At 42.1% G+C, this 13,041-nt stretch overlaps 1 protein-coding gene across 5 annotated transcripts in view; it reads right to left on the reverse strand.

The window, feature by feature from the left end:
• Positions 1-13,041, reverse strand: part of rhbdf1a (rhomboid 5 homolog 1a (Drosophila)) — a 35,985-nt gene that overhangs the window by 18,403 nt on the left and 4,541 nt on the right. For 2 of the 5 annotated variants that reach the window (XM_076751968.1, XM_076751972.1), the window contains exons 3-4: positions 10,579-10,622; positions 10,215-10,297 (exon numbers count right to left, since the gene is read on the reverse strand). In XM_076751968.1, coding sequence (XP_076608083.1) covers positions 10,215-10,222 — 8 coding nt within the window. In that variant the 5' untranslated portion in view covers positions 10,223-10,297; positions 10,579-10,622. Of the gene's footprint in view, positions 1-8,017; positions 8,504-10,214; positions 10,298-10,578; positions 10,623-13,041 lie in introns of those variants that run through there. The other 3 variants (XM_076751970.1, XM_076751969.1, XM_076751971.1) reach the window with 3 other exon arrangements.

Consider the following 13,041-nt stretch of genomic DNA (forward strand, 5'->3'; position numbering starts at 1 on the left):
TAGAGGCCAAATGTCAGGGGCTTTTCCAAAACACACTCAGTCCACTGTAACACTAATGATTACAATGAATATCAACTCTTCAATTCTTCAGGACTCGAGGATTAAAATGTAACATTTTTAGGAGAAAATCAACAACAAACTAGACTACAGCTTTTATTTTCTTAAAGTTGGAGAACCCTTCTTCAGCTGCTCTCTCTTTCTTGTTTTACAGTAGCTGTTGCAGCCTTCTGCAAGGATAAATCTCACTTAAAGGAACACCTACATAAAGAACATGACGCAAAAACTTATGTGTGATAAACACACACACACCACACTACCACAGCAAAAAGAAACTGAAAATGCTACGAACAGCTTACATTCACTAGTCATGAAGCCTGGATATCAGTCATTCCATCTAATGTTAGAATACTCAACATTCACTCATTTATTCATTTCTACATTTTCACCCTCGGCTATTACTAGTAATTTGATTCATAGCCTCTATCATTTTTTCATAAGTTGACTCAGCCTTCACAGCAAGGTCTAATTAGGGTTTTCACCCTTTCATTCTTTCAAACATTTCATTTCACACACTTGAAATTACTAAAATGCCTCTGACAGATGCCACCTTCATGCGCAATTTCAGAAAATGTCTCCTTGAAAGATTTGCAGACCTGTAACAGCCGAGAGTACAGATTATTGACCGATTTTCATGAGTGCAGGCTGTGAATACATATGTACTCACACACATGTGGGTGGGTGAGCATGTGCATGTCTGCCTATGAGTGTGCAGTGTGTATGTGTAGGCGTGCACAGCCTGACGTAAGTCAAGGGAAGGACAGGGAATTCCAATTAAGGCCATCAGTACCAAAACTGTCACACGCAGCCAGATTTCCTGTTCGGGATGAAAGTGCAAACTTGATTCTGTCACAGGTCGGATGATAGTACTTTATTTTATTGTTGCAGACGCAACAGCTGCAGACAGCTTTTAAGTCTTCAGGTTCTCTTCTGGATTGGAGGGAGGGAAAACCGTTTTTTGTTCCACACATAACAACTAGGTCATTTTAATAAAGCTCTCATATTTGAATCTCTTTCATCTGCTACACGGGCAAACATGCAGATGAAAGAGAAGCAGGAGAGGCAGAGAGCCATCAGTAAAATTAGTCTTACATGTGCAAAGTTTATCTGGTTGGGCATGATTTACAGAAGATAAAGTGGTTTGACCAACAGATAAGTGCTTATTCACAGCTACAGTATGCGCTCCAGTTCCCAGCACTGCGTGTGGTGGGAAGAGCACACTCATCAATCCCACATTCATTAACTACAACATACCCTCTGCTCAAACTACTGTGGAAAAAAACAATAAATGAACTCTACAAACAGTGATATGTGAGAAATATGTGAGTCTGACAGTTCCTCAGTCACTGTGGTGGGTCACACAAATGTGGGTCACGATACATTTTGGCACAGGGTGTGTGAACAGCGTAGAGTGTGAAGCAATGAGTCAGATGAATGCGAGGTGAGATTTGGGTCTTTGTGTCAAAACACGTGAGAATAACTCATCAAGGCGGCGCCACTTTTGTGACTGGTATTCAAAGACAGTTTTCAGGAAAACCTTGCAGATAATTAGGAACATTCACAGATCCATGTGTTGTTGTGTGTACATGGTTAATGTGCGGCCTGAATAGCACTGAATTCAGAAGGATTGCATTAACTGCACTAATATAAGGAGCAAAAAAAAAAAAACATCTAAATCGTTCGTATCCTAAAAAATGTAATATCTTAGGCTCAAAATGGAAAATACTGGATTACTCTTCAGTGTAATTTCACTTCTTTAAGATGTTCCCCAGAAACAAGTAATAAAAAAGTTTTATACTGGAGTAAAAGTTGGCTACAGAATGGATCAGTGATCAAAGCACATAAAACCTAATTTTCAAGATTTTCGCTTCTCTAACATCCATCCATGGCTGCATTTCACCAAAGACATAACCATTTACCAGCTAATGATCTAGATGATGATATGAGCTACTCTACGGAAGTGAGGGGGCATTCAGGGGAACACCCAGAGGGGGACCAAGGGTCTCTCTGCTGGGATCAGGGAGATATAAATGCGAGGATGATGGGAAGGAAGAAGGGAGAATGAAGCCACACAGCTGGGCCCAGAGATCTGTGGAAAACTCCCGACAAAGGCACAGGAAAACTGGGAAGGCTGGGTCAGGTCCTCTGGGACAGTCACAGGCCCAGTGAGGGGGAGGCCTCCTAAGTCCTGACTTCACTGAAGAAAACACACAGACTCTTTGTCTATGGAAATAAAGTCAGTTTTCCCCACCAGGTCACAGAGCGCACATGAAGAAACACTTCCTTACTCTGCTCATGGTTTGACAACATGGAGCGACAAAAAATCAGGAAATGTAATATTGGTGAGGAGACAGAATGTCTAATTCAGAGAGAGGAGAAGTAAAGGAGTGGGTGTACAAACCCTGACAGCCTCCAGGAATAAATTACTTCTGATTTGCATTACTGCTCATGTTTGTTTTTGCCTAGTTCTGAGCGAATATGCTTCACCACATATTAGGCTTCAAGCATGATGCCTTCACTATAACTGGGTGTGATCAACTGGGCACCATAAATGAGAGGCTTTACATCATTTTCCCTGGAACGCGGCATTACAAGCTCTGTCAACTGGCAAATGGAAGGGAAAGTTGGCATGGGTGTGAAGAGAAGCAGCAGCAGTAGAAAAGGAAATATGCCAAATATTCAAATATGCCAACGGCACCTGGCTTGATGCCACATCAATCTGTCTGCCTGACAAACATTAAATGAATCAAAATCCATTTGTATAAAAAGGTACAACTTAATAAAACATGACTTAAGATGCACCATGGGCACACTTTGGTGACCTTTCAGAACTGGCATTTCAAGGCTTGCATGTTCAGTCAAAAGAAAAGAACATTCAAACTCACTAAGATCCACCTCTTCCAAAAAAAGCCAGTAAAAGACAACTCACAGAGGAGTCCAAAACACACCCTCATTTCTGGGAAAGCTGCTGGAGTGAGTTTGGTGCATGGTATGTGATGTTGGTGCGACTGTTGAAACTGTCCAGATATAACTGTGTGTGTACAGTTCCATTCAGGGAACAGTCAACTTGAATTTAGCAGTCTGGTACACAATGAGGATTCACAGCCTCTGGGTATGACGACTGACTGTGCCAAAGATAGGGGGGCAGGGGGAGGAGTGCAGGGGGCTGGGGGAAGGCTATCCTATTTAAAACTGCACTCTCATGGCCACTGTAACAGTGCTGGGATACTGTATCAGTCAGGGTGTTCCTTGAGTTGGTCCTCTGGCCTGACAATGATCTGAGAAAAAGTAAACAGACATAACACAATGCTGTCATTACAGCAGCAGAGGCTAGTGTTGCATGCATTGCATGACAGCCTCCAATCTGGATTAGTAACACACAAAAAAGTGAGTGAGGCTGGATTTTGAATATGAAGTTCTGGCCTGTCTAACTCTTGTGTAATAAGCGAAACTTTAGCAAAGTTTTAAAGGATGTAACTAATGGCTTTGTGGTTTAAATCATCTATTCAAGACCAGCAATAAGACATTAATACTAAACATTGGTGCCAGATTGTGGAAAATCCCTTTAACTGATGCATATCCTCGTCTAGAATAACTTGTACTTCCTTTTAGGTGGCTTTCTGAATAAAAAATAAACTAATAAAAAGTCATCTGCACTAAGCTAAGTGTAATTCTAACAGGACAACTGCACTGATTTTTCACAAGTTGACCATTAAGTTTTCCTTTTGTTATTGCAAAATTGCGTAGGCTTTGAAATAAACACTCTGTGAAGGGATTTAATATTTCGCAATTGCAACATACCTGACGTATATATTTCTGTCTCGAGGCACCAGGTAAAGAGAGATATTTATTGGTTTATCTGCGGACACGCCCTCTGAGAGCTCTTCACACTCAAAGAGGAAGATCAAAGTTCAAGGAGTCATTGCTACTTGTCTATGAGCGCCAGCCTTCTGAGAAAACACATGCAGCATTCCCACAGTCCTGAAAATGAGCTTTGTCCTGAGGTTAACCGGCCAGACACCATGTCAATGGGAACACAAGCTACGGGACCAAAAAACACCCTGTAACTACCGACCCCAAATTAGATGTTTTCATCTCTGCTGCAGCCTAATGTTGGCCTAAACCAAATAACTATGAAAACAATTCGTAGTAACCTGTATTTTCAATTTAGTCACGCCTGTCTTTTCTCCAAACCTGTGCATCAAAGGTTTCTAGTAAATTCTGTGAATGCCGGTTCATGTATGGCTGTCTGGCTCATGACAGATGAGGTGCTGACTGAGAGAAGGGCAGGGCAGCATGCTGGCAGACGGAGGCCTTGGAGGCTCAGAGGTAGACCTGAAATAGCCCTGCTGCTGCATTACAGCATTACATCACAACTGACTTCACCGTCATGGCTGCCGCTGCATCATGCCACCACCAAGATGTCATGGGACGGGAACAATTGAATGCAATGGCTGTGAGTCACACAACCAAGCCGTCAGCAGGGGAAGCACTCCGAGATCGCGCAATACTCAGTACACTGTATTTCCACGCAGACAAACAAGCAGCCATAGGATGATGATTTGTACAAGCAACAAACAGCACACTTCCTGTATAATTAAAATCAGTGCACCACAACAAATACATGTTTCGTTGTTTTGGTTTCTCTTCTGATAAAAAGGCAGAGTGTACCGCTTACAGTCCTTGTTGCAATGCATGGCAGACACTCGAGACAAAACTCTGTTTCTGTTTTTCCCACAAATGCCACATTATTTGACACACAAGAAAAATCACTCTTCCTGCTCCTGACAACTTAGTCAAAACCATAACCACATCAAAGTCAAAGGGGTACTAGCTGAGCGAGTACCAGCGAGGACTAGATCAAACACTGCCTGTGGGCTCTCTTACCATCAATCCCCTGTAAAACCATACCTGACAAGCTTTTTAAGCTAACGTCTAACTGAGCTCAGCAGAGGGAACAGTTGCAACCAATATATTTAGCAGGAACGCATGCGTATTGTCTCTAAAGCAGCAGAACAAGTCGGTTAACATGTTTGACCTCTCCAGATACTGCTGCCGTGCCCCACATTCACAAATCAAACCATGAAGCATTTTTCAATGTAGCAGTTTTCACACAAAGCTGATGTCTGCTGTGACGACAGATACATGACAGTCTCACAGAAATATGCAATTCAGCTCTATAATATGTAAACTCAATTAAGCTTTAACAAACAGAACATGATGTTAACCTCTTCAACACTGCACTCGCAGGGAGTGGGACAGCCATTGTAACCTCAGGATGAGTGGACAAACGCTGTTTAAACCCACAGAAATGCATTCTAATTTCAAGTTTCCAAACCTACTAAATATCTTCAGCTGAATTTCTGTGATGGGAGTATAAAATAATGCACAAAACTCCTACAATGTTTCCCTGTGTTGTAATGGTGCAGCCATGGTGCCCTGCGCTGTAATATTTGACACAGCAGATACTCCATATGGAATATTAAGTGATGTTGTTATACAGTGTGGATTTTCCTTTAAAGCTGTCTAAGGGAACTTTAGGGGAAAATCAGCATCCTGTCAGGGTTTAACGGGACGTGATCATGTGAGTTGAAAGCATGCAGAATTATCAGATTATCCAAAAGGGTAGAAATTGATATATCATACTCCTTTAAGAAATACAGTACATGTTGATTAAGTACAACAGGTACAAACAGACATCTTGATAGACTTAATAGAGTATGTTATACCACTTTACTTTTAGTATTACTCCTTTAAAATATTGTGAGAGCAAATTTCTGCCTGGTCAGTGATAAATGCAAACTTCAGGTCGCCTGGTAAACAGGATTCCCGAGCCAACAAATTCTCTTCTCGTGATACAGATGTGTTTGTCAGAGAACCAGCCTGAGGTTATTTAGAGAAGCATGTGTTATGCACACATGGGACTGTTCAGCCCAGTGACGCTACGCTCATTTCATCTGAACTCAGAGAGAGCTCTATCCAAAGACTGAAGAAAATGACCAACAATCACAGAGAGTACACCCATGTTTGGGAACCGGCAGATTTCAGAAATTCTTCCTGGAACTCTTTCGCTGCTTTGTAGTCTTCCTGACGACTGCGTCATCTCATCAGCAGAGCATCAAATCTATGAAAAGGACCCATTCTGGACTGAAAAACTGTGTCCTGCTTCAAGACGCATCATCTTGAAGTGATTAGGCCACATATGAAAAACATTGCGATGGTGCTAGTGCATTGTGATGCATGCTTTGAGGTGTATGGACAGAAATGTCTGTTGAAGAATGGTGATGAACAAAGGTATTTCATGACCACTGAGCGTAAAATCCTGCTCTGTGGCTCTTTTTAAGGCAACATCATGAAGCCGGTGTACAGGACTGTGTACTTGGCCAGACTGATAGAAAGACAGATACCGCGCCATGAGTCATGCAGGCATGACTACAGTGTGGCCCCCTCAGCAGCCCCCTGAAAAACTCACATACCAGCCAGTCAACACAGGGCAGCCTGGATGGTCCACCTGCCTCAGCAGAGCTCCTCCCAGCTCCCAAGTATCACATACCCACATGCACCCACATAAACATCCAAACACACACACATTGGGAATATTCTCTCTGGGGTCCAGAGGATGAGCATGACTACCACTATCACACATCAGGGCCCAGCTTTATCGGTGTGATTACATCACCTCCAGCCATGATCCCCCCTCCCTCCATGTGATAAGGTTTCAGGAACACTGGGCACACAAACCAGGCCATGTGCTCCTATGTCCTGTCTGCCAAAATAACTCAGCAGTTTCTAATACAGTACGTCTACGGTTTCATTTCAGTCTGGCCAGGTATTGTAGGACATTGTGGCGCGTAACCTTTCTGATGTCAACAAGTTTGCAGTTTGTTAATATGTGAGCTGCTGTCCTGGAGCTTTCGACCTCTGATGAGTCAAATCTAGACATTCAGGTGCCCCCCCATGTCTATGACTTGGTGGAATTTGTGCCCTTTTGTGACTGTCTGCCATGAGTCACTTTGAGTCACCGTGTGTTAGTGCCTCGTGAAAGCCACAATTCAGAAGAAAACAAAGATCTAAGGACAAAATAACAAAGATCTAAGGAAGACATAACACTTTCAGATTCAAAGGGGTCGAGCGCAGGGAGATGATACGAGAAGCACGTGTGGTTTGCTGCTCTTTTCATCCACATTTTCATTGTGAATTATGTAACATTTGGGGTTAGCCATCTATATTATGGCACAGTAAATGCATGATGCTGCTGCTGATTCACAGAAACATGCAGAAATATTCCTGACTGCCTTTGAGGAAGATAATGATGCTGATGATGACCAGAAGAAGGTGGAAGGAGGAGGATGATGACAAATATGAGTAAGGTCATGCTGTGACCTAATGCATGATGTGTTGCGTGATTATTCAACATTGTCATTCTGGTTCATTCCTTTGTCCAAAATTACAATTAGACAGAGCTAGTCTTTGGCTCATACAGTGTGGTTCTAATGAAAGTAATCTCTCCTGAATTTGGCCAAGTTTAAGTGAAAAAGAAAGCAAGGAAGAAAAGAAATTTAGCTTCTCAGCCTCATCTCATTTTTAGACATGAGGCTCATTTCACACCTCATTAATTCCACTTGAACGTCTCTTGAACGTCTGTGGGGTATTTCACACTTTTTGAAAAGGTGATTGGCCTACAGGTACATCCAATGAACCTACACGGGCACTTTAAATAGCCTACTTTCACTATTAAACTCCGCTAAAAAGCAACGCAAAAGGCTCCGCACGCTGAAACCTAAATGATGCTCAGCACATTCTGTGAAGGGCTCCCGTGTCGACCGATTGACTAGTAATTCAATCGACTCGTATAAGCTCGCGTATCCTCCTCGATCACGACGCGTGAGCGCTTCCTCCGGCTGCTGCCTTCCGTATGGGCGACCACAGGAGACAGCCGTGAAATAATGACACAACTTACCCTTCTAACAACCAGCTCAGATGATCCTCAGCAGTGAAAAAAAAAATCCGGCTTCACAGATTTTTTTTCCCAGGCAGCAGATGAGTGATTTGTCACATCATCCTGATAGCGGCGCAGGAATAAACGCGCTTCTTTTTCCACCCCGCAGATGTTTTTAAGCCAAGCCCTGCGCCGTGGTATTAAGTCACCCTTGATCACACCAGCAGCAGAGGCAGTCCAGGGTGATGTGGCTGAAATGTGGCTGCCCGTCCGGTTCTCTGGTTCCCACCTACGGATACAGCATTCCCACACTGCTCCATGGATCGACCCGGGGTAAGTTTTCTTCTGCCGGTTGTAGCCTAATTCAGTTTGGCGGAGAGTCAGCCCCGCCCTGGACTGGAGACGGTCTGTGGAGAAGGCAAGCCCGTCAAGATCTCCAACCAATCGGTGTGTACACAGGGAGGCGCTGCTTCACCCGGCGACCGGCGGTGACTAAGCGATATCCTCAGCCGCTGGGGTCCGGGGACTGAAACCGGGGTTTAACCCCCTCCCTCCACAGTGCTTCCCTCCACAAATGCAAAATTTTCCGGGGGACAATTTGAATTGAATGTCTACTTACTACACTTAAATTGAAATGAATTTAACAATATCTTATAATAATCATTTCAGAATATTTTTGGGATCTGCAGTGGGAGGAATGGGAGAAGTTCAGTGTAATTTGTTGGGGATTACTTTTAAAGGCTGACACAAACCTTTACGAGGAAGATTAAGGTAAAAATCAGTGTAAAAAAAAAAAACTACAACAAATGAGCTTCATTCGCAGTGGGACATTCCCAGCATTCATATTTGAATTGGTATTAATACTGTTTATCTCCTCATAAGCTTTCTCCTCAGTCTTATTATTAGTATTTATTAAACAGTACCTTTAGCGTAGCCTTAAAAGTCTGCCATACTGCATTTGAAGGCACATACTGTACAAGCATGTGAAAAATAAAACCTTTGAATCTTGAATTACAGCCTGGAGATACAGTGCATATGATGACTTTTTCAGTAGTGAGCCTAGACAGTACAAAACAATAAGGCCCTTCATCTGATACTGACCTGCACGACCTTATTACTAACTTTAGGACTTTTTTTTTTTTGTCATAGGTGAGCATGTACTGTACAGAAATTTGAGGTTCTGCTAAAGATGTGTTTTGTTTTTCTTCTTTTTTTTTGGTCCATTTTTAGACAAACCATGCAATGTTGCCTCATGACATGGTGATGATCACGGCATCACCTGATTTCGCTGGGCAACCAACCATGAGTCCTGTGCTCTGAATATCTTTCAGTTGAATTATGCGGTCCTACTCTTACTGAGGCAGCGAAGAAACTGATTTTCTTAAAATCAATGAGCATCCACATAGCTAACTGCATATTACAGCAGTGTCATATGAGCCTGAGCTTTGGATCTGCTGATGTTAGTAAGGCTGACTGAAGCGTATTAATTAAATCAAGCCTGAACTCTCTGTGTACACATCTAACTTCATTGCCTATGAACAGATATCTGCATATGAATCTGTAGATAAGGGACAAGATTGTGGTATGTGAAGCGTTCTGTTGTCCATTTGTATTGACCAATCACGTTTGAGCATGCTTTGGTTATATGTAGGTAAACAGTCTTTGTGGAGAGCAAAAAAGATGGGAAATATTGGTCAAAATGTAATCTTGGAACCCATCAGCTACTATCTGATGAAAATTTAGCTTTTTATGAGCTTTATTTTTAATTTATCCACATTCATATGCAGATACCTATTTATAGAAATTAGCCAAAATGTTATCTTTGTGTCAGGTTGCTAATCGGGCTGTAAACAATGACTGTTGCACAGAAGAGGAAGTATTATCTGGACATCCGTTATCTGTCATCCGGATATCCGCTGGCTACACTGGAAGCCATGACACATTGGCTGTTGCCCCCAGAGGCTAAACTGTCATCCGACGATAGCTGATGTTAGTCAATAACGTAACACGTAGCATAAAGGTGGACACAGTAACAGGAACCAAAACCGAGATACAAAATACAGTACAAGCCAATGAGACAGTCCATAAAAACACTACAAATTAAGGCATGGATGGATTACTCAGCGGAAGAGGTAAAACTATCCTGATCATGATTTTCACTTCTGATCCTGATCAGAGACTTTTGATGAAAGTTGTTTGTTTGTTTGTTTGTTTTCACCTGAGCATCCTGGGCGTCTGGAGGTGAGGGTCCTTTACACATCTGTTCCCAGGGGCCCGTTGTCTCCATCCATGAATTTACAGCTATATAGATAGATAGATGATAGATGAGATTCACATGTGTGGCATGTCATTATTTTCACATCACGGTTGCAGAGATTCCTCCCATGCTTGGCTCATGGGATTCTGCAGCCATGTCTTAATCATTAATTCACACCCAGACCTCACAGGCATTTCCAAGTGTGAGACCATTTCGAGAAACTAGGTCCAAGGCTTTTTCACAGCAATTTCTGTGAGACTGCATATCTGTACATTGTGAATGTATTTTATAAAAAAAAAAAAAAAAAAAAAAAAAAGCCTCTCACCTGTAAGACTGGCAATGTTTCTCTCAGAAGTCACTTAAACCTGTCTTAAAAAAAAAAAAAAAAAAAAAAGACTGTAATGATTGGTCACGTCAAAATCACTTTGCTTTGCACTGTGAAAGAGAAGATTTTCATTAGAGAAAATGGAGCCCCCCTACTCCTACCCCATGTATCAGGTGATACATGCTGCAGCTCCATCTAATGAAAAGACCATTTCAGTGCATTCCATCATGGTTTCAGTGAAAGCTCAGATCCATTTGGGAATATTCTCCAGGAGAGGGATGTATGTTGGGAAGCAGAAGGATTCTGAGGCGTTGACAAGGGGTACCAAGTACGCAGTTTTCCTCAAATGAGGTTTGGGGGCACAAGCAGCTCAGGTTTCTGGAAAAGTTTCCTTCATGGTTGCTTTGATGTACTTCTCGATTAAGACACTCACCACTGAATGTGGCAGCCAGTGCTTTTCTGCTACTAAAAACAAAGGAAGACATAATATGATTCCATTTTTACACTGACTGAGCAGATAATTTGTTTATGTTATAAGAACAAGGAATCATAAGACTGTTTATATTCAATAGTACTGGAAATACCAGACTAATAAAGTTGCTTTTCAAAGGTGGAAGACTTATTCAGACTCAGGTAGAAGTAGCAAAAGCACACTATTAAAATACTCCATTACAAGTCCTGAATTCCAGCAAAATATACTCAAATGATCTAAAAGGAAAGTACTCATCGTGCAAGAGGACTCCTTCCAGAGTTGTCTGCACTATTATATTACAGGTTTATTAATCCTGGTGCGTCAGTGCTGAGCCAATCTGAACTCTTTTTTTTTTTTTTAACTTTTTTACTGTTTAATAGTTTAAATAACAGACATAAAGGCAGTGAAGTAAATGTATACAGTATAATAAAATGGAAATATTTCTGAAGTGCAACTACCTCAAAATGGTTATTAAATACTGTACAGCACTTGAGTAAATGTACTTAGTGACTACCCACCACAGTTTTTTCAGTCAATGATGGTTCATCTTGAGTTTCCCTGCAGTCCATCCTTGTTCAGCAACTTTAAATTTGAAAATGAATCTGAACATACTTTTATCACAACTAAGAGGAAGCTCACTACAGGAAATATATTTTAGAGAGTCGTAATTGTGGTTTTGAGTATTTTTTTAACACCTCCTCCACAGCTCTTCTCCCATACACTTAGTAAAATATGTATCAAGAAACATACTGTTCTTTTTTTTTTTTCTAGTTTATTATCGCTGCATGACGATTGAATTTGTTCAGCTCAAATGTGAGGGTAAACCAAAATATACAGCAGGCACCCAGCAGACAGGTCTGTAAGACAACTGGTCTTCTAAGTTGTTCACAGTATGAAAGGCTAGAGCTTCCTCTCAGCTCATGCCTCCTATCTGTCTTGCACCCACGGGTCTCATCCCTGCCAGCATGACTGAGAGCCACACTGCAAATCAAGCTGATTCAGGGACATGCTCCTAAATTGGGCAAAAGATGGTATTTCCACCGCAGGAATGACTTTATCGTACTTCATCATCTCTTTCACATGCACTCAGCTATAGAAGGGGCATTCAGTGGCCTGCTGGGAGTTTCTGATTGATATACCATGAAGTTGTAGTAATTAATGGTGAAGTTTCCCCCGGGACAGAGGAGGGTTGAAGCTGGGGCAAAGGCAGCAATTAGGAAGCGACGCAGGACCTGAAGGAGCACTCAAAGCCCCCTGAAGCCCCATCAGTCAGACACAGATAAAAGGGTTGAGTGCAAGGGTAATGTTTAACCAAGAGGACATCGTCAGACGGCCCATAAACGGTTTCCTCTTTCTTCAACCAAGCAGAGGAGTGGAGGGGAGACCATCATTTCTGGGTTAACACCACAGAGGGGGTTTTGCTCATACATGGGTGACATGGTTTACCACACAAAGGAAATGTTCAGAAGAGGCCAAATACTGTTTACAAGCATGTGACTTTTTAAGGATGTTTTTATGGGATCTATTGAGTTTGCAAAAAAAATTGTTACTATTCTGTCAGAATTGATGGCGCTTGCACAGAGCTTTGTATGCCTACAGAAAACACATTTTAATCCACCCGGAATTAGGATACCAAATTAAGGTTTCGCTTGCAAGCACTGATTACACAATCAATAGCTGCATAGAACAGTAGTCACTGCATTAAAATACAGTGCACACAGACCACATACAGTGCATTACAGGCAACAGACAACCTACTGCTGCAAAATACCACAGCAGAAGGAGGCCGTGAAAGAAATCAAAGAGAGAAGAAAGCTTTTGGTGTGTGGTTATGCTGAGCAGACTGATACTCCCTTGATTTTGCGATAAGATCTGTAAGATCCTGCAGACAGCCCTCCCTCCCTGCCTGACTCAATGGTTGCTCCCTCTGAGAGCCACAGGTGTGAGCTGAGACAAGGAAACTGTTATCAGAGTAGACCGGGAAAGGTCAG

The sequence above is a fragment of the Chaetodon auriga genome, chromosome 16, assembly GCF_051107435.1.
Source record: "Chaetodon auriga isolate fChaAug3 chromosome 16, fChaAug3.hap1, whole genome shotgun sequence".
NCBI classification, from domain to species: Eukaryota; Metazoa; Chordata; class Actinopteri; order Chaetodontiformes; family Chaetodontidae; genus Chaetodon; species Chaetodon auriga.